The 21,629-nt window shown below is 49.9% G+C and overlaps 1 protein-coding gene across 1 annotated transcript in view; it reads right to left on the bottom strand.

Annotated features, from left to right (window-relative positions):
* LOC146783249 (uncharacterized) overlaps positions 1-21,629 on the bottom strand; it is a 99,193-nt gene that overhangs the window by 4,090 nt on the left and 73,474 nt on the right. Inside the window, exons 2-4 of the mRNA XM_085634218.1 lie at positions 2,009-2,091; positions 1,834-1,904; positions 917-1,335 (exon numbers count right to left, since the gene is read on the bottom strand). Coding sequence (XP_085490344.1) covers positions 917-1,335; positions 1,834-1,904; positions 2,009-2,091 — 573 coding nt within the window. The remainder of the gene's footprint in view (positions 1-916; positions 1,336-1,833; positions 1,905-2,008; positions 2,092-21,629) is intronic.

Genomic DNA, 21,629 nt, shown 5'->3' with positions numbered 1-21,629 from the left:
CCTGCCCCTTGAAAGAGGCCTGTCCTTTCTGACTCTTGGTCGGGTTGTCCTAAAGGTGCAGGGTAATCTTACCCATGTGTTCCATCCAGAGATGGACTTCTTTTTGGTCCCAACCCAGCTCTGGACACATGGCCATTTTCTTCCGGAATTCTCGGTCCTAATTGCACCACCCAATCCCGCCTGACTTTATGGCCTCATTGTGGATAGAGAGAGAATATTGAAAACGCAGGCCCCTGCTCTGGATATTTTTCCATTAGTACTGCTGAATGAATCTAGAATGCCTCCCGCCAATTCTCAATCGTTGTCTCTGGCCAGGCGTGGAATTTAACTTTTTTCTCCTCATCCTTACTCCCTCCCCCCCATCTTCCTCGCATCCAGCCCATCCAAACCATGCATTGGCAGAGTGAAAATGGCCACAAACTCTCGCCTCCAGATCCCCTTCTAGGCGGCAAGTGACACCTGCCACGCCAAGGAGCAGCGTCCCAATACTAGGGGCGCCACTATGATCAGTGGCGGCGGCGCTGTAGCCAGCACTGCAGCTTTTGCAGCTTCCACAGTACGGACTTCTTGGGAGTTGACCAGCGGGACCGCTAACCCACCAGAACCAGGAGTGCCTGGGCGCAGCCACCAGTTGCCCGCTCGCAGGGAACCGCTGCTCGCTGCGGCGCTACTGGTGCCCTGCGCTGGTGTTAGCTGCGGCTGTTTTTCAGGCTGTGCCCCTGGAACTACTACGTTAGCAGCTTAAACAACTGGTCTCTGAGGACCCGCACCACTGACCTGATCACCCCAAACCTGAGAAATCGATGTTTCCCCCACCCCTACAGGCGTCGGGGCCACAGACCACGATGATGGCCCAGGGTTAGCAAAACATGTTTGGAAGTCTGCCAAAACACTCAAAAAGAGTCTATTATCTTACCCATCTTATCAACGCTGGCCGCTGTAGGGGTCACCATGCTTGCCGGAATCGCCACGAGCCCCGCTTCTTGGGGTGGGGAAGTAACTCTGACTTTCGGTGCAGGGGGGTCTGCAGGGAACTCTTTGTTTGTGGGCCGGCGTGCCCGTTTTGGCCTCCCAGGTACCAATACCACTGTTCCTGCCTGGGAAGCCCGAGGTAGGTCCGCTACTACCTTGGAGTCTTCTTGACCACATGATTGGAGGATTCCTTTTACCCATTCCACTCCTTTGGCCTTTGCCATTTCCATTAACTTCGCCCAGACTGCCTCCTGCGACGTGCCGGGTTGGGACTCCTCCACTGTGGTGACTTTTGAAAACAAAGGGGGGGATCTTTGGCTAGCCATGCCTTTGGCGAGTCGTGCAAAAACCTCTTTGCAAGTCCTGCAGGGATAGAGAAACGTGAATATATGATCCCCACCGCCGCTACGCCACTCATCCGAAGGGATCCGCTTACCCTCATAGCCCCAGCGCGTGCACCTACACCCCAGCGTTCACCAGTACTTACTTTATCCCTTGATTCAAGGCCAACCTTGCCTACTGACGTGAATTCCAGGGATGCCTGGGGTGATTCGGGACTGTGAAAGATAAGCATGTGTTACAAATATGACATGTTTACGCGCTCTGACCAGGGACCATGCCTGGATCCACCCCGCAACGTCACCCCCCCCCCTGCAAGCAACCCGACTTACCCTGCGTGTCCTTGTCACTGGGTATAGGTGTAGGAAGGGGGGGGGGGGCAGGGGTCCGTGCTTGTAGCCGAGGGGACTCCCTACTCTGCTGTAATATAAATGCGGGAGATTAAGGGTCTTGGTAGCCCCAGAGTGCGCCACGCCCGAGGCACCCACCCACGGTAGAGGGGGGGGGGGGGGGGGGGGTTACCTCTTTCCTTGATAAAGACCGGGAGCTGTTCGTCCCTGAAGCGACCATCTACCTGTCGTCCGTGCAGCCTTCTGGAAAAGACAATGGTTGGCACGCCATACAGAGGCAACGCAGCACCCACACCCTCCAACCTCCTACGCCCAGCTGAGTCTGAGAACTGCGCTGCCCTACTTACTGCCTTCAGGAATGCCTTCGTGGCCGGTAGCCGCAGGTCGATCCCAGTCGTTCGTGGTGGTAATTGGCAACTTGGTGGATAATCTGGGGATGAAAACGACAATACAGTTTGTGCATCTGCAAAGCACTTTTACAGTAGAGCAGCCCTCTTACCGGCACGTGCAAGCTGTACTGTACTTGCAGGCGCATCACCTAGGAGAGCAGAGCCCCGCCGGGCTGGGAGGGGGGACCTCCTGGCGGCAGGGGTGTAACACAGGCCCCCGCAGCGCGGGGGGGGGGCCCCCAAGCACCAGGGGGCCCCTTCAGGAGAACAGACACTACACAAGTGTAATGGGGCAGTTGTTCCCCAGTACTGTTTGTGTTTTATTAACATTAGGGGTTTGAAGGCACACCTCCCTTGCTGGCATTGTGGCCTGTTGAGCCCCAAAGTGCCCCAGCAACAAAACAGGCAGGTACATTAGAAAGCCAACACACGCGGTCCTTTTTACATTTAATGCTGAGAAGTGCGTAATTTTTGGCAGTTTGAGTTTATCGGCTCCCTGCCTCCTGTTGCACTGCGCTTCCTCCCCCCTCTAACGTCCTAAGGGCACCACTAGGAGCTTGGTGACGGACAAATGTCTCTCCTGTACAGAGAACTCGCAGTCCGTTGCTCAAGAGCCCCTCTGCGGACACCCTCACTCCTCTTATCCAGTTCTCTATGCGCCAAGGTCCCAGGTAGGGGTGGGCGGAATTTGCGTAATCGCGTTACGCAAATCTCCGCGAAACGGTAACAAATCTCCGCGAACACGCAGAAATTCCGCGAACGCGCGGAATTGCTTGTTCGCGATAATTTTTTCCTGTTCGCGATCGCTGTTTGCGTGCTCGGGGTGAAATATCTCGCGAACATGCATATTGAGAACGCGAACAAGCAAAAAATTTCGCGGAGTCGCGGAACGCAGATTTTTGGGCAATTTCGCGTTCTCCGCGGAACGCGAAATTACCCAAATTCCGCGAACGGAACGGAATTTACCGCCCAGGCCTAGTCCCAGGACGCACTCTTGGAACGGAGGTGAAAAAGGTGAAGGCAGCGAAGAGGGCGCTGAGCTGAGAGTGGGGTGGAGGTGAGCATATGAAGAAGTGCTGGGATGAAACTTTATTGTGGTTTGCAATACGGGTATACAGTATGTCTGGGGCATGATGCTTAGCCAAACTCATAATAAACAAGAGCCCATGTGCCGGTGGGTTCGCAAGCGTTGCCTGATGAATAACTATGCTTTTGTGCAAAATGTGTAACGGAGGGACTCTGAAATGTGCTGCTGACTTTAACCTCTTCTCTGCCCAGGGTAATAAATATTGAGCCAGGCCAGCTTTCAGTGAGCATGTTACTAAGGGCTGAAAAACAAGCCAGCATGAGTAATGGTTCGAATAAAACAAATACTATTTAAAGCAGCAGTGTTATGCTTCCACATTCAACAAAATGTTGGGTTTTGGCTTACTAAGTATTTTCTGGCCATTGTAGCTTTCCATTGCTTCAAGATAATTAAAATCATACTGTTGATATAGATGGATGTACATATGTATATGCAGTGCTTTAAATGGAAAAAAATAAGTGCAGGTAGTCACCATATTAAGATGTGATTAGGGGGGGGGGGGCTTGGGCGGAGGGGGGCTATGGTGCGAGGCAACAAGGAGTGCTAAGGGACCCAGCCAGGGGCACACATTTGATTTGGTTGAGATTTAATTGGTGTGCAAAACTAGTAACCCACATGACTATGTACATAAAATACAAATCTGGGATCAGCATGTGTTTTGCAGCAAGCACATAAACCCTCTGTGTTAACTTACGAGTCAAAACTATCACATAAAGCACAGATCTTTTCGGCAAGTACTTTTGTTGGCGTTTGAAAAATGGAACATTTGCAGGTAACCTAATTATTTAAATTGGGTTCATGCTTAAAATGTCCTAATGACGCCAACAGCTCACCTGGCCTCCAAGCGAGGCCTTTGAGCTTTTGCACACTCACACACCCACCATGGCCTGAATGTGATGGCCTGGCAGAGAGGTCAGCTGAAACAAATTGCTTCTGCACTAGGCTAGCCCCTTAGGTCTGACATGGGAGCGGCCCAGTGCTTTAAATGGGCCGGTACTGTCCGGTACGGAGTACTGGCACTTTTTTCATTTTGAGAGGGAGAGTACCGGCACTTCTCAAGAGAAATGCTAAACTTTTAATTGGAGAGTACCGCCACTTCTCAGAAACATGCAGGTACTCTGGCATAGAGTACCTGCACTTCTATTTTTCCATTTCAAGCACTGGAATGGCCCAAATGGTAGAGCTAAACATGGCCTTTCAGGAAGGCCTCTGAATAGTACTGGCACTCCCAGCCCACCACGGGATGAATGTGAAGCGCCTGCCTGGGAGGGAGCATTGGAAAAACACAACCTTTAGGCTGCTGAACGACCGTAGGGCCACAACACCTGGCCTTGCCTCCCTGTGTGGCTGCTCAGCCTCCTCACACTCTCTTCTCCCACGCCTGCCATGGCCTCAGTGCAAGAGGTTCTTGGCAGAGGACTACTGCAAAGACACTGCTTTTGTGTTTAGTTGTTCCACCTACCGAGCCCCGTGTCCCGCAGGGCCCGAGTTGTGAATGGCCTAATGACCAGAGGAACACCTGCCCCGCCCGGACACATCTATTAAGGCACAGTGTGACGGAATGGCAGGAAGGAATGTAGAATAGCACTGCTTTTGGGGTCTGGGCTAAGGTGAAGACAGCCCGAAACTACAGCCACAAAACTGGCCTCTCACCGTCTTGGCTCCCCACCTCCTAGCACAGCCTTTTGTGCTGCGACCCGCCTACACATTCCATAGTGGTAGGGCCGGCTCTAGGGCGGTGCGATCGGTGCAGCCACAGCGGACGTTGACTTGGGGTGGGGGCGTCATTTAAAAAAGAAAATGTATACTATCATTTTAAAAGCACCTGTTGGCATGTTTCTGGCCGCCAGCAATTTTCAGACATTAATTAAAACGTCGGTATAACTCAGGTGATTTACCGTCTTCCTGGAAAGAGACCGGAGGTTTGTCTAGTGGAAGTTTTGACTCATCCTAAGGTAGTGAAGAGGGTTAAAATGCCTGCTGCTTAGAACCTGTACCATGCAGATAACGAAGTGCATATAATGTAAAGAGGTCAGTGGGTTACTGCTTCTGTAAGATAGCTCCTTTTGTTACTTGTCGTTTCTAAGGCAAAATCCTAATATAGAACATCATAGAGCTGCATGCAAACTACAAGGTATATGTTAGAGCTATAGGTTTTTTGCCCAGTCTTTCATCATCCTAATCTTGCGAAAAGGGTTCATTTGGGTAGAAAACAATTGTTATTATGAAAGAGAACCCCTAACAATGATGTTACGGTTTAAATTCTGAATTTGGGCTTTTCCAGAATAAGGACATTAACTTTATTGCCTACCAGTATAGATGACATGTCACTCCTACTCTGCACCTTGTAGTCCTGTCTGATGTAACATTTCCTATACACTGATTTACATCCATATGATTGTCTCTGTGCAATGTGTGTGAGGTGTAAAGTGCTCTGACACCTTACACTGGTATGAGTGGTGCTATACAACTAAATGGCACTGTTAAAGGGTGTTAGTGAGGGAATCGTGGCAGAGGTGGTCATGGGGGGGCAACAGACATTGTCGCACAGGGCGCCACCAGCGCTAAAGCTGGCCCTGCATAGTGGCCTAGTCAGGTGGCCAAAGTGGGGGCTGGGTGGCCAGTAGGATATTGTGGTTGGTTGTCCTCCAGGAAACCAGCCCACAGGTGACACTAATGCAGGGCCCATGCGCTTTGTCAATCCATACCTGGCTGCTGCCCACATTACTAACCTTGATTCCCATTGGCTGTGCTACAATTTCACTGTCAGCACCTTCCTCCTCAAGTTTAAGTTTATTTGATTTATTTCTCTGCTGAGAACAACACCTTACTCCTCAATCTGACTTCAAACAAGTGCATCCGTACTCTGCTATGCCAGCAGGAATCCTTTCTTAGATTCCCCACAGTGACAATATGCCTATTAACAGGGCATCCTCGCACACCTACAGTGCTATTGACGCCACAGAGCCTGAGCGTCAAATATGTCAGTGTGACTCGGGCCCTCCCAAACTTCCTGCCAGCTCTAAATAAATGCATACGGGCCGCCCGCAGTTAGCACACTGAGGGCAGATTAGCGCTTGATTATCAGAGTGCTTCACGAAAACGGACTGACTAGTCAGGTCTGGCGTGCTTCTTTTTGTACATGCCAAATTGCACTGAGCTTGGCATGCTACCCCATGAGTACCGGTACTCTCTTTGGACACGGAGAAGTTCCGGTACTCAAGAGCAGAACATTTAGAAGTGCCGGTACTTAGTACCGGTGAGTACCACCCATTTAAAGCACTGTATATATGTATAAGTATATTAACAACATTATATTGGGACGTGCTACATAGAGTATTGGCGTTTCAGATTCAGCACCTCAAATGCTTAGTTGTAGATTCCTCGTTTCCCCAAGTTATTCAAACCAAATAACCTTCTTTATACTCTAGAAACGTGGAATGCTTATGCTGAGTTTCTACATGAGGCTCCCTCTTCCTCAAATGATTAAGCGTGGTCCCTGGCCGACCTTTGCGTGCAGATACACATCTTCTATATTAAGGCACATCTGGGTTCCAAATGCAGCATTCTACTTGGAGTAAACTGAACCGCCACCACCCCAAGAGGAGAAGAGGGAGGCAATCAATTGGAGTCAGTGCTTTAAATGGAAAATGAGAAGTGACGGTACTCACTAAAAGACTAGTTAGGGGCGTGGCTATGAGCCAGGAATTTAACAATAGCCACATAAGTAAGCTTTAATGCAAATGTTCTGATTGTCATGTAAAGCACTTGAACACCCATGGGCAAAATTCGCACAATATCAAACTGCCTCCTTCCGTAGGAGACATGGCAAGCATCAGCTCCAATGTCATAGGTGCAGGGCCTAATATTTGGCAGTTTGATATTGCGCAAATTTGGGCCATGGACATTTAAGCGCTTTACATGACAGTCAGAACATTTGCATTAAAGCTTACTTTCTTTAAGCACCACTGGTTAAGGGAGTTGTCCAGAATCACAGGATGATGAGCCGACGTCGGGATTCGAACCTCGTTCTCCAGTTCCACTGTCGGCACCTCTGGCCACATCCTCATTGCGATGCTAATTAGAACCTAACACTGCAGGAGCACCCCTGCGCAGGAATACACTAGCCGTTGCCTGCCAGAGCACATAAACACGCTCCATCTGAAAGGGTTATTTTCAATTGTTTTTGCATTGCACGTACCCGTACTTCAGGGCATGAGCCCTGCTGCTTCTGGGAGTAACAGTGCTCTCCTTGCCCAAAAACAAGTTCCGGTACTCAGGGGGAGAAAACTGAGAAGTGCCGGTACTCAGTACCGGTGAGTACCGGCCCATTTAAAGCACTGGACACTAATGCTGATTTTTTTTCTCATAGGTGAGTACATATCATGCGGGTGCGCCATGGCACAGGTCTGTCTCACGGTATGCGGTCTTGTTGGACCAGGAGGGGCACCCAAAGTGCTATCCTTATAGTGGTGGAAGGCTACAGCCTTGGCCAGGTGTTAAGCAGCACGAGGGCGGTGGTGGCAGCATACTGTGTGGTGATCAGTAGTGAACAGGTCCTTTTTACCCTGTCACTGGAGTGAGGCCTACAGGCTCACTCACTTTTTTAAAAGTTCAGCTGCTGTGTGCTTGACTCACCCTTGGCCTACTTCAGGTAGATGTGCAGTGCTGCGCAGGAGCAGTGACTCTGCGCTAGATGTGTATGTGCCTGGGAAGGGTACAGTACAGGGATTTTTATATACTGCTGCCTGCTGTACTTACTATTGTTTTAACAGTGACTTTGAAATATCTGCACCTTCATGCACAAACCAAAGAGGCATTGGTTGACTAAACTGGTTTGAGTTGTGTATGCTGCTGCCTGCTGTACTGGTTATTGTTTAAAAAGTCATTGTGAAATATTTGCGCCTTCATTCACAAACCATAGGGCCATAGTCTGATTAAACTGGTTAGATTTGATTTTCGTATGCTGCTGTGCATGTTATTGTTTGACCAGTAACTTTGAAGTATTTGTGCCTTCATACACAAACCAAAGGGGGAATTGTTTGTCCAACCTGGCTTCATGTCTGCATACTGCTGGACTTGTTTTTATCAAGCACTTGAAAGTGTTTTCACCTTGATGCAAGAAGGGGGGATTGCTTCACAAAACACACTTGAATTTTGTATATTGCTGGATTGCTGATTCTTTTATTATGCACTTTAAAAGTGTTTGCACTTTTTCCTTTGCTTCACCAGCTACAGTTAGTGTAGATTCTGTCATTAGGTACTTGCTAATATGGTTTGTTTTTATCCTACATGATGCGTTATTGATGGTGTTGTTTGCGCTTGTCTATAATATGTGCACCTGAAATCGTGTAATTAGCTTTGTGTACAATACAGAAATGTTAAATGCAGACACACATCTGCATCAATGTTCTGAAGCATCCAAGCAGTTTTCATCCTCAGCCTTGTGTGCCTGCCTGTTTATGCCCTTCTTACTAATAAAGCCCTGATGGTAGATATTGAGAGTGCATCCTCAGTTCATTTTAAATACTATAGCGTGGTTAATATAATATCGTACAAAATCCCTGACAGACGCAAGTGCGTGGCATGCAGATAATTCACACCAGTTTATTTCTCTTGGTGCTGGCAGGATACTGGGTTATATCTTGTGTACTGCTCATGGTTATTGTCAGTCGAGTCTGTTAAATTGCAGATTTGGGTTTGTCTTTCAAAGTTTCAAGTTATTTTCCATCAATGTCAATTCTAATTCAGACCCTGTGTAGCTGTTCCTTGTTCTTCAGCGATAGGCGGTTCCTCAAACAATACGACCGCTCCTTGGCATTGCTCTTATTCCTGTCTCAGTTACATAATCTGCTCGACATTAATGTTACAAATGGTGTAGCTTATATGTTAAAAGGGTTTCTTACTTTCTTATTCGAATTTTGAGTACGCAAATATAGAGGCATTTCATTAGATGTTGGAGATTTTTTGGCGGTAGGGCAAAGTGGTGGGCGGTGGGTCAGGGGGCCCCCCTCCATGTACTTTGCAGGGGGGCCCCCTCAGGTTTCGTTACGCCACTGCCTGGCGGATGCCCTGCAGCCACACAACTGTACCCCCGCCACGCGCGATAGGCCCAGCGGCAAGCAGCCAAACTGCCCCCCTCCCCCTCCCTTCAGTCCCAGCACGGTGGGCTCACGATGTCCGCCCTGCGTGACTCATACGCCAACCCCAATCAAAATGTACAATCGGGGTGATCTGCCAAGAACACCCACAAATGTCTCCCCCATCAGTTTGAACAACATCAATTGAAGTAAGAATAATGGAAAATTATCTGAAGTTCCTAAGTCGTGTGAACGTGGCTGCCCTCTCCCTTCTGGAGCACGCGCAGCGGCTACAGCTCCGGCCTGGAGGGAGCACACATTCCCGCGCCTGCCCATGCCAATCCTTGTGTGTTACACGCCCCAAAGTTCACCGCCCTACGTCTGCTGTGCTCAACCAACCGTAGCTCCCAGGCATGCCCGGTACTCCCCCCAAGGGTACCGGTCGCTCGTGCCCCGCTCGCGCTGCCTCGTGTTGTGCCGCTCCACCCTCCCCCCCCCCGGGTGGACCAGGCCCCCAACGCCCCCCGAAATCAGCCGGGGGTGCCTCGTACCCCACACTCAGAAGCTAGATCCTTTCACTTCCAGGCGCTCCGGCTTTTATGTATTTCCTGAAGGTGCCTCCCCGTTACCCTGCCATGACCCCACCCGCAGGTACTTGCAAGCCGGGCTTCCTGCGGGGGCCAGGCCAGGGAACTTACACTCACGGACCACGGCCTGCATGGTGGGAGGGGGGGTGGGCGTGGTGGATCCGGATGAGACTCACCTCGCTTCCAACTCGACCGACCACCATATAACGATTTCCGCAGCAACTCAGGTGTCCGGCGCAAAGAAGTAGCTAGAAAGGCAGGGGGAGGTATAAGTACCTTTCCCCAACCCTCTGTGCGCCGGAAATGACGCGGCCCGCGCGCCAGGCTTAGGGACTAGACGGGGTGCTTGTGTGCCTAAGTGTCACTGAGGGGGGCTCCCTTTTAGGTGGCCCTCTGCGTAGGCCGCTACCATCATGTAGATTTGCAATTTGTGTGTGTTGAGAGTATTGTATACGGTGGGCAGGGCGAATGAAGAGACGGTGATCTGATATAAGGGGACCCATCCACATGTAGAAAAAAAAGTATTGAGTGTTACTGCATGTGTGTGTATGTCCCCACCCGTGCTGTCCCAGGCCCACATAGCTCTTTCTCTCTCACGATACACTTCAGTAGGCTGGGCATCCCTGTGGGGTCACTCGCTGCCTGCCACCCTTGAAATCTATTTTTAAACAAAACTGCTTGCAGGTAGTAGGTGTCGGGGTCTCGGTTGGGGCAAGTGGTTCAAATCCAAGGTGGGGAGGGGGGGGGGGGGGGCGGGGGAGTTGTATAAAAGAAAGACTGTTTATACACGCATGTTCGAAAGTGAGTATGGTCGGGTGTTCGGTTTCCATTCTTGCCGGCAAGAAAGCTCTGTTGATTTGGCGCCTGCTGAAGAGATCTGCTGCCAGCTACTCGGATAAAATCCTGACAAAATGGCTTAATCCTTTAATTTGTCCCACTCTGATGACATCATCCTTACCATTAAGATTGCTTGTAGTGAAATGCATTGCTCATTAGAGCACCGAGAAACCATCGGACCATCACAAAATGCGCCATTCTGAAAAGTGGGTGAGATATTGCTGTTTTAATATGCTCCGTTGTTCACTTACTCTGCCTGGTGTACATTTTTGCAGCCATGGAAAATGTTCCCATGTAGGAGAAACATAGATCTATGCAATTCAAATAAATAATTGGTGATATCTTTCAGTCTAAATCACAATGATGCGAGCAGCTAGTCTGTGCATGACACACATGCACCTCGAATTCCAGAGTACGGATAATATTTCTTCAGTGCACCTTTATCTACAGAATAGGTGATATATATGAACCCATCAATACACAGATGGTAGCTACCATTGCACACAATGTGAGCCATTAATTTGTCGGCCTCAGGTGGATGAAAGGCTGAAACTTCAATTTTGTCTCATACAGAGATCTCCGAATGGGGTTTCTCCCCTTCTGCTGCATTATCTCAGCAGCCTAGTGACGTAGAGGGCCACCGTCTAAGGGCCAGAGGAGTGGATGGGGACATAAGGCTACTCAGTACCAGTGTCATGTGGGCAGGAAAGGGAACTAGCAGACCGTGGGATACGATCATTTTGGATAACTAGATAAAGAATGTGGGGGCCATTTGCACAATGGAGTGGCGGAGAGAGGCGTTAGCCTTCCTGGCTGAACGCCTCTCTCGCCACTTCTGAAACGCAAGGCTGCACCATACTTACAAGAATGTGGTGCAGCCTTGCGGTTCCCCCTGCGATGGCGCTAAGTTTAGCAACTTAGCACCAACGCAGGCACCCTTGGTGCAAGGGTGTCTGCGTGCGCGGTGCATTGTTTAAGTGTAGGAAGGTGCTGATTCCTGCACATAAACAATCCTTAATGCCATTCTGTTACTGTCCTGTGAGTTGCTTCTTGCAGCACACATGAAAGTGAAAAATGGCATTTTTAAAAAAGATTGATTATGTACAGGAAGGGACACCTTCCTGTACATAAACAAACCATGGCCATATGCTTTTTCATTTGTGTGCTGCACATGGCAGCACTCATGGACAAAGCAAAAACGAAGAGAGATAATGCATTTCTCCTCGTTTTGCCAACTTAAGACCAGGCTTTACCTACTCTTAATTTTGGTGCTGCCTCATATATATGCCACCCGTGTACATAGGGGGCAGCGTCAAAATGAATGGGTGTTGTGGTGGAACGCCCACCGCAATACCCACCGCCCACCCCTTTCACACTAACCATAGCGTGAAAGGGGGCCTTATAACGTGGCTTAATGCTGACTTGTAAATAAGTCGCAGCCCCTATTGCCACCACAACGTCGATATAAGTGAAGTTGTGGTGGCGATAGGGGCTTGTACATATGCCCATGGGTCTTCTGTTGACAAGTTTACCGTGAGATTCCATCCTCACCACAATGCTCCCTATCCTTTTGTAGTGCTAGAAGATGTTCGAATGGTACGTTTTCAAAAACGATAGCATTTATTGGCAAATTAGGATAAAAATGTTGCTGTAAAATACAGTACTTGTCTTAAGGATCACCACTCCCCCAAAGGCACCAAGAGAATGCATATATTGTTAAATGCCTGCCTCGCAGCCACACCCCCAGATGCACCCCTACTGGAGCCTCAAGGCCCACCCCAATCAATTTGGTGGGCACCGGTACTTCTTTTTTGTCATTTAAAGAACTTCTCTAGAAGCAGGTTGAGCCATGTGTGCGTGCGGGTGAGCATTGTGTGTGCAGAGTTAGCTGTGTGACTGTAGGGTCAGTGGTGTGTGTGCATGTTCAGGAGTGAGTATGCAGGGTGAGTGGTGTATGAGTGTGCAGCATGAGAAGTGTGTGTGTGTAGAGCACACAGTTTTGGGGACAGAAGGAGCAATCAGCATGAGTGGTGTGTTAGTATGTGAGCGGAGAATGAGTGGTATTTAAGGGTGTTAGTTCATGGTGACCAGTGTGAGTGGTGGTGAGAAGTTTGAGGGTGCAAGGTAGGAGATGTGTGAGTGGTGCCTTGACTGCAGGATGAGCAGTGTTGTGCAGGGTGAGCTGTCTTCAGTGCAGGGTGAGTGGAGTTGTGTGCAGAGTGAGAAGTGGATGAGTGCCTGGTGAGCGCTGTCAGTGCAGAGTGAGTGAGCAGTGTCTGAGTGCAAAGTGATAGGTGCCTGTGTACAGGGTGAATGATGTGTGAGTATGCAGGGTCAGTGGTCTGTGTCAGGGTGAGTAGTCAGTATGAGTGGCATGTTAGTTGTGTGTGAGTGCATGGTGCGAGGTATTTGAGCAGGTGGGTGAATGCAGGGTGAGAGGGGAGTGAGTGTTGTGTGAGTAGAAGGAGTGAGAATGTAAGTGTGCCGGGGAGCAGTGTGTGAGCGTGCAGGGTGAGCAGTGTGTGAGTGTGCTAAGAGTGGCGTGTGAGCAGACTGTGAGTGATGTGTGACTGTGCAAGGTGAGCAGAGTGTGAGAACAGAGTGATAGGTGGGTGAGTGATCAGCATAAGCAGTGTGTGGTGAGGTGGGTGAGCAGTGCATGATTACAGGGTGAGTGATGTCTGAGGGATATTTTAAAATAATAATTTGGGGTTTATATTCCCCATTAACTTGCAATGAGGGCAATTTCAGGAAGGAGAAACCTAAATAAAGCAATTTTTGGCCCTAAATGTCGCGAGTCTCCTGTCTGAATCAGGTCCATTGGATGTATGTTGGGGTGAGTGGTGGCTGGATTCAAAATGAGCAGTGGGTGGCTGCAAGGTGAGCAGTGGATGGGCGTAAGGTGAGCGGTGGGTGGGAACAAGGTGAGCAGTGGGTGAGCGTACGGTGAGCATTGGTTGGCTGCAAGGTGCGCGGTGTGTGGGTGCAAGGTGAGCAGTGGGTGGGTGCAAGGTGAGCTGTGTGTGGGTGCAAGGTGAGCAGTGGGTGAGCGTAAGGTGAGCATTGGGTGGCTGCAAGGTGAGCGGTGGGTGGGTGCAAGGTGAGCAGTGGGTGAGCGTAAGGTGAGCATTGGGTGGCTGCAAGGTGCGCGGTGTGTGGGTGCAAGGTGAGCAGTGGGTGGGTGCCCGTTGAGAGGTGGGTGAGTGATGTGCCTGTGTGACCGCAGGATGAGCGGTGTGACTGTATCAGTGCAGGATAAGAGATAAGTCCATGTGATGCCAAGTGAGCTGCAGGCTCTTGTGAGTCCAAGGTGCAGCGCGTTAAGACAGATCTAGGGGCCGTGCCAAGGGTTGTTGAATATTAACCGTGCAGCCTCCCGCTTCTAGCTGGACCAGATGGGCACCAGCTCGAAGGAGTACCGCATGCCCCCTGTGAGCGGCAGAGCTGGCACTGGCTTTCAGGGCGACTGTTGACAGGCAGCCTTCTGCGCGCCATCCCAGTAGAAGATCAGAAGATGTCCATGGACGGCTCACCTCTGACCTCTCCCAAGGAGAGCAGCTTCCAGGGGTGTGACATGACAGGCTGAGTGAAGTCCCTCACACAAAGGCTCGGGCCACAAAGAGCAGGACTTGAAAGCTTGCTTGATGTCGAGCTGCACAGGGTGTCAAGTGATAGAAATGTAAAGGTCGCCCCAAGCCTTATGGGAAATCAATCACTTCAAAGCAGACAAGGGGGCGAAATGTCACTCACACGTGTCCCTCGGAAGGATTGGAAGAGAGCTCAGCAGAGGACATCACAGTGCCTGGCTGATGTTTGTACAGAGACATCCTATCGGTGGCAGACGTGGGTCAGGACTCCAGGTACTTGAAATACAAAGGGACAGGCATATATGGTGGGTCAGGGAGCAGCTGGGGATGAGGGGCAGAGGATTCTGGGAGATGGAAAGAGAAAACGGGAGATTACAAACACAAAAAGAGTTAAAGTGCAATAGAAGAGAACAATCCAGTCAGGCTTTAATCTTGAAAGAAAATATGAGACACAAAATTGATAATTAAGGAAGGGCCCTTTTCTCTGACGGGAGGGGAGGGGCAAGCAACAAAACAATGAAGGAGAACCAGGCAAGCAGTACAACATGGGAGGGGAGGTACAGAGCAAACAACACAACGCAGGTGGGGCTGGGGGTGACAAATCGAGAAACAAAATGCGGGAGGGGGCAGGTCAAGCAAAACCACGAGGGAGGGGGTTGGCGTAAGCAAGACAACCTTGGAGGGGGCGGGGCAAGCAGCACAGGGAGGAGGATGTGGAAAACAACACAATGCAAGGGGGATGGGGTAAGCAACACAACATGGGAGGAGATGAGGACACTGTACACCCACTGCACGAGCTCGGAGTCCAACCAACACATGAACTGCACATACCTCCCAAATATTCATCCAGAAAAACACTCTGTGCAGTTACTGCTCCTCCTACAACCAAGGACTAGAGCGAGAATGTGGAAGGAACTGGAAAAAGTTTGCTCTCAGAAAACAAACAGCGACAATGGGCACATCATTCACGAGTGACCTATTAAACACCAGGAATAAATATTTATCTACATCAAACATGTCCGCCATAGAGGGATCAAGAAGCTCTATCGATCATGTGATGTGTCAGATGTCCATAATTAGTCATCAGACAATAAGGAGTGAGTATTCAAATACAGGGCGTGCAAATTATTCAAATGAAGAGTTTCAATGGGAGGTAACGGTTCAAGTTCAGAGTCATAAAAACACTATATTAACCTTCTTTTAAAATACTACACAATCCCCATGTAATATATTGCAATACCAAAGAAATCAGAAAATTATTAGCAACATACAGACCACAAGACAAGTCAAAAACGGAGGCAAGCAACACAATCAGGTAAGGGAATGTGTGAAGCAACACCACAATGTAATGGAGGAGAGATGACCTTCAACCATGCATCTTTATGAAGTGTTGCAGCTAAAGTAATAAAGTAGATTTGAAAAGGCGAGCAGTAGAAGCACATTGGTCATGGAAGAGGTACTTGGACCATGCTCCAGGGGAGGGATAAACACATTAAGGGAAGTGAAGTCAGCGCACGCTGAGCGAAGAGAAGCAAAAAATGAGAGTGATGATGAAGTCAACCAATGGTAAGCAATGGGAGGGCTCTAGGCCCCCTGTATGTACACAAAATGGCTTGTAAGCGACAGTGCAGGTGCTGTCTCAGGTGAAACGATAGATACTTTTTTGGGGGGTTTGCTTGAGAGTTATTAGTGGTCCCTTGGACTAAACTCTACCAAAATTATCTTTAAAAAATAATGACACAAAGATTTTCAGTGCTCCAGGTAAAATCAAAAGCTTTCTATTGGAGTGCTCCCCATAAATTAAACAAGCATTTGGAATGCAATAGGTCGCGCATTTACGTGAGTTTCGTAAATACGACACCTTTTGCATTACAAATGCTACTTTGTAAAAACACTCATGTAGCGCTTTAACTTTAATATCGGCTGCGCCCCTTTCTTTAGGCAAGCCATGTCTAAAGAAACGGGTGTGGCCGCCATTAAAGTGAATGCGCTGTATGGAGCGCTTTTATAAAAAAAAGCATTTGTTTGTTAAGTTGACAAACAAATGCTTGTTTTTGTAAAAGTGCCCCATGCCGTGCTTTCACTTGAATGGTGGCCAATCTCCTTTCTTAGACTTGGCTCATTTAAGGAGAGGGGTGTGGCAGACATCAAAGTCTAAGTGCGGCATGGGGCAATTGAAAAAGAAAAAATTGAATAAATATTTTTTTTTAAAACATGCGGCTGCGTCTGGCGCGGCAAGTAAAGCAAAGGCACGTCCGCCACTATCAGCGTGGCATGCCGTGCTATGTAAAAAAATATAAATAAAGCTGTTGCGAGAGAGCGTGTCCAGCCAGCAACAGCAAGCATGCGAAAAGCATTAAACAAAATAGTGCTAGGAGCCTGTCATTAAAGCCTACTGAGCAACAACACATGTAAAAGGGGGTGTCCTCATGGGAGGGTACAAGTGAAGACAAGGCAGTACTAAGAAGGGACTACCTAGCCTGTTTACAAATCAGAAGCCAGCATTTAAGAAGGACAATGACACAAGCCAATGACAAATATGGACGGAGAGTGGGCGGGGCTTTAAGTGTATACTCCAATACAACATGCCTCACAGAGCAGCGCATACGCTGCCCAGGCTTGAACTAAAAATTGTGATTTTGGGAACTTTTAATTAATTTGGCATCTTTATTGTGATATTTGACGTGGAGATGCTGGTGAGCTCGGATGGCTATGGCATGGTGGAGACTTGTTATATTCTAATCACACTATATGTTATAAGAGAGCTATTAGCTCACTTAGCCACCATAGGTCATCCAGCACGGATGCCTTACCTTGCTTTACTTAAATGCTATGATTGATTATTGTCATGTGAGGGAGGTGATTCAGTCAGCATTGACCTACAAGAATGAGAGGGGGGCACTGAGGCTAGGAATTGGGGGAGAAGCTGAGAGTCTTTAGAAGAGTGTGTGCACAAAGTTCTTAATAAGGCTGGTGCACATTTTTGCAGAATAGAATCTCTAGAATCTCCTTGAGCTTGTCAGCGTGGCTCAGTGAATTAAGATTTTAACAGTAACATTGTATGTGATCTGAAACTGGCACTAGTTCAAGTCCTGTCTAGGCCAACTTAGCCTTCCATCCTCCCGATGTCAACAAACTGAGGTCCTGATTCCAAGTTTGGCAGACAGAGTTACTCCATCACAAACATGATGGATATCCCGTCCTCCGTATTACAATTCCACTATATCCTACGGAACTTGTAATATGGCAGACGGGATACCCGTCGCGTTTGTGGTGGAGCATCCCATCCACAAAACTTGTAATTAGGCCCTGAGTACCATTAGAGTGGATAATAATCACACCCGATCTTTACAGCACAAAGAGAAGCCGATAACTCCAGAATGTAGAACAATGTGGATAATATACATTATAAATCTATTATTAAACAAGTTGTTATTGTTATTGGAATGCTCTGCCATTGAATCTGAGGGGTATCAAAAACCCTGTGATTTTTAAAAAGCATTTGAAAACCCTCCTGTTCTAGTCCTTTTATCTTTGGCTGTGTTATCCTTGTCTGGTTCGCGCCGGGACACTCTTCGGAGTATCTGTGCGCGTTACAAGTGTATATAACATAACATTATTCCAGAATTGCTTCTTTTGGAGGAGGTTATAGGATCCAGGCAGTGGCATAATGCAAAATGATGGGGCACCTTTGCAGGATGTGATGAGGGGCCCCTGAATCTCCCATATTTCACAGATATTCATTAGCCTTGGGTTGCATGGAGCCCCTGGAGTATTGAGGGCCCCGGAATGGACTCAGGGGGTCTGAATTATGCCCATCGGATCCAGGTTCACTGAGTTATTCGTGAGGCCCGCTCGGTTCAGATGAGCAGCTGAGGGCCAGATACCATGTTACCTGACCATGGACCGGTTTTCCAGTTGATTGAAAAGTGACAGGATTTTGTAAAGCTAGAGCTTTGTGACAATATAGCTGGAATAAAGGTTGTTTGAAAAGAATAGGATATATTTTTTCTGACACAAAATTGAAATATCTGTAAATCAATCAATCTATCAATCAAACAATTTATAAAGCGCGCTACTCACCCGCTAGGGTCTCAAGGCGCTGGGGGGGAGGGGTCCGTTACTGCTCGAAAAGCCAGGTCTTGAGTTGCTTCCGGAAGGAGAGATGGTCCTGGGTCAGCCGTAGGTGGATGGGGAGGGAGTTCCATGTCTTGGCCGCCAGGTAGGAGAAGGATCTTCCTCCGGCGGTGGCTCTGCGGATGCGTGGAACGGTGGCGAGGGCGAGGCTGGCCGATCGCAGCTGGCGGGTGGGCGTGTAGAAAGTGAGGTGGTTGTTGAGGTACTTGGGGCCCAGGTCGTGGAGAGCCTTGTGTGCGTGGGTGAGGAGTCTGAACGTGATCCTCTTGCTGACGGGGAGCCAGTGCAGGTCTCTCAGGTGGTCGGAGATGTGGTTGTGGCGGGGGATGTCCAGGTCGAGTTGTGCGGCGGCGTTCTGTATGCGCTGGAGTCTTTTCTGTAGTTTGGCTGTGGATCCCGCATAGAGGGTGTCCCGTAGTCCTGTCGGCTGGTGACGAGTGCCTGGGTGACCGTCTTCCTGGTTTCGGTGGGGATCCATTGAAAGATCTTTCGGAGCATGCGCAGGGTGTTGAAACAGGATGACGAGACAGCGTTGACTTGTTTGGTCATCGAGAGGGAGGAGTCCAGGATGAAGCCCAGGTTTCGTGCGTGGTCAGTTGGTTTAGGGGTGGTGCCCAGGGCAGGGGGCCACCAGGAGTCGTCTCAGGCGGAGGGGGATGATCCCAGGATGAGGACTTCCGTCTTGTCTGAGTTCAGTTTCAGGCGGCTGTTCTCCATTCACTCGGCGACGTCTTTCATTCCTTCGTGTAGGCTGGCTCTGGCGGTGGCGGTGTTGTTGGTGAGGGAGAGGATCAGCTGGTTGTCATCGGCGTAGGAAATGATGTTAAGGTTGTGTTGGCTTGCGAAGGTCGCGAGGGGGCTCATGTAGACATTGAAGAGGGTGGGGCTGAGCGAGGATCCTTGAGGTACGCCGCAGATGACTTCGGTGGCTGCGGAACGGAACGGGGGGAGGCGGACTCTCTGGGTTCTTCTGGCGAGGAACGAGATGATCCACTCCAGTGCCTTCTCTTGGATTCTGGTGTTGCTGAGGCGCTGTATTAGTGTGCGGTGGCAAACTGTGTCGAACGCTGCAGAGAGGTCCAGGAGGATGAGGGCAGCTGTTTCCCCGTTGTCGAGCAGGGATCTGATGTCGTCGGTGGCTGCGATGAGGGCGGTCTCGGTGCCGTGGTTGGCTCGGAAACCGGACTGTGAGGGGTCGAGGGATCCGTTCGTCTCGAGGAAGGCAGCAAGCTGTTTGTTGACGGTCTTCTTGATGACTTTGGCAGGAAAAGGGAGGAGCGAGATGGGGCGGAAGTTCTTGAGGTCGGTGAACTCTACAGATATTTCAGAATATATCAGTTCTTAATTTTAGTAACTCTGCAGAGTGATGGAAACAAAGATTTGAAAAAAGAAACTAGCGATGGACGGTGAACTCCGCTCCGCAAGGCGGAGTATACCGAGTTTTTTCACCTCCGCGCTCCGCTGGGAGCATGGAGTTTGAATAAATCTATGATTCCTCAGCGTGGTGGAGTTTACCCCTGCCGCCCATCCCTGCTTTTGTTTTGAAAGGGCGTTTCATACCCGGCATGCGCAGTGCGCCCTAGAGACAGAAACCTACCTGTCCCGGCAGTCCGTTCATGGCGCTTTTTTCCTCTGACCCTGTTGGACCTGTCAGCCCTAGGGTGGTCTCCCCTTCCATTTTTGATCGTGCCTCATTTTTTCCGCCCTCATTTTTATGTTGGACTAGGTCTCCGGGCGCCTTTTCATTGCCAATCAGTGTTAAGGTGCAGGTGCTCCCTTCTCCCAAGATGGCTGCCACAGGCCCCTGCTACTGCAGAGTGGTCTTTCAAGTAGCACCCTAGCTGCCAGGAGCTGGCTGGAACCCCACAACAATGTTGCGACTCCAGTTCGCCTTTTTGTCCCATAGGTAGAGTGGGGAAGCTCCTGGAATGTGCTGGAACCTTCTAGAAGGGAGGTGTGGTTTTTCTTTTGCCGCCTTGGCCAGAGGTCACCTGACCTAGGGCTACTTAAGTGAGGGAGGGAACTTTTTGTGGTGAGTTGGCCAGTGGGGTGAAGCAGAGCTGGAAGGATCCACCAGGAGTGTAGGCGGTAGGGCCTAGCCAGGGACTTATGCCTCTGAGAGTGACAGGATTTAGGTGCTGCCTCTTAAGTGAGTGAGGGACCCTGTGAAACCCACTGATCTTGCCCAGCAGTAGGAGGACCCAGAGAACCTCTGCCCAGCCTGACTAGGAAGGACCTAGTCGCCTTCTCCATCCCTACCCCTGTAACAAAACCCCTTAAGGGCGCCAGATACATCTGCGCCAACAAGACTTCATCTAACATCTGAGAACAGAGACTTATATGCCAAGCACTGAGACTGCGTGTCCAGATTGAACTCTAAAACTTATATACCAAGCACTGAGACTGCGTGTCCAGATTGGACTCTAATCTTATATGCCAAGCGCCGAGACTGCGTGTCCAGTCTGACCCCTGACGCTGTATGCAAAGCAGATTGAAGAACCACCGGGGATCGACCAGGTATTAGCGCTGTGACCCCTGCGCTCCCTGACCTGGGCTGGGACCCCCGGCAGCGTGCTACGCTGAGCGCGGAACCCCCATCCTTAACTTGAGCACCCCCCTGTGACGTGGAAGCCAGCGCGCTCACCGCCACGGCCCGGAGGCCGGAAGAAGTGCCCTGCCATGTCGCGAGGCCCGTGGAGAAGCCCGGGGCCCCGCCGCTGCCGTCGGAGCTGCGTGAGAAGGTGCGCGAGGCCTGGGCCGAGTTCCCCCATCGTCGCCGGAGCGGACGCCTTCAGACGCCGAGATCGAGGTGAGCCCGGAGGCTGGGATTGTCCCTGGTGCGCCCCCTACTGGTTGGGATCCACACCGCACCCTTAGCCCGGGTTCCCTCTCCATGGGAGTCCCCCTGATCACCCCGACAGAGAGACCCCGCCGAGGGATCCTTTCCTGGTGCCCCCCCTTGACTGTACTGAAGCGTGGTGCCCTACGAACTGCACCGGAGCCCGAGAGACTCGCTCCGCAAGTCCCGTGTGCTCCCTGCTAACAGCCCCGTGTGAAGCATTGACTGTCCTTGAGCATGAGTGGCGCTCTGATCTCCCTGCTCCGCTCCGAAGTGCTAAATGTCAACGCTTACGAGTAGCGCTCTGTTATTTATGTGCCATATTGAAATGCTACGTGCCATTGATTACGAGTAGCGTTCTGTTATTTATGTGCCATATTGAAGCGCTACGTGCTATTGATTACGAGTAGCGTACTGTTATTCAG

This window comes from Triturus cristatus, chromosome 11 (assembly GCF_964204655.1).
Source record: "Triturus cristatus chromosome 11, aTriCri1.1, whole genome shotgun sequence".
NCBI lineage: Eukaryota > Metazoa > Chordata > Amphibia > Caudata > Salamandridae > Triturus > Triturus cristatus.
This window is presented reverse-complemented; position numbering and strand designations above follow the sequence as displayed.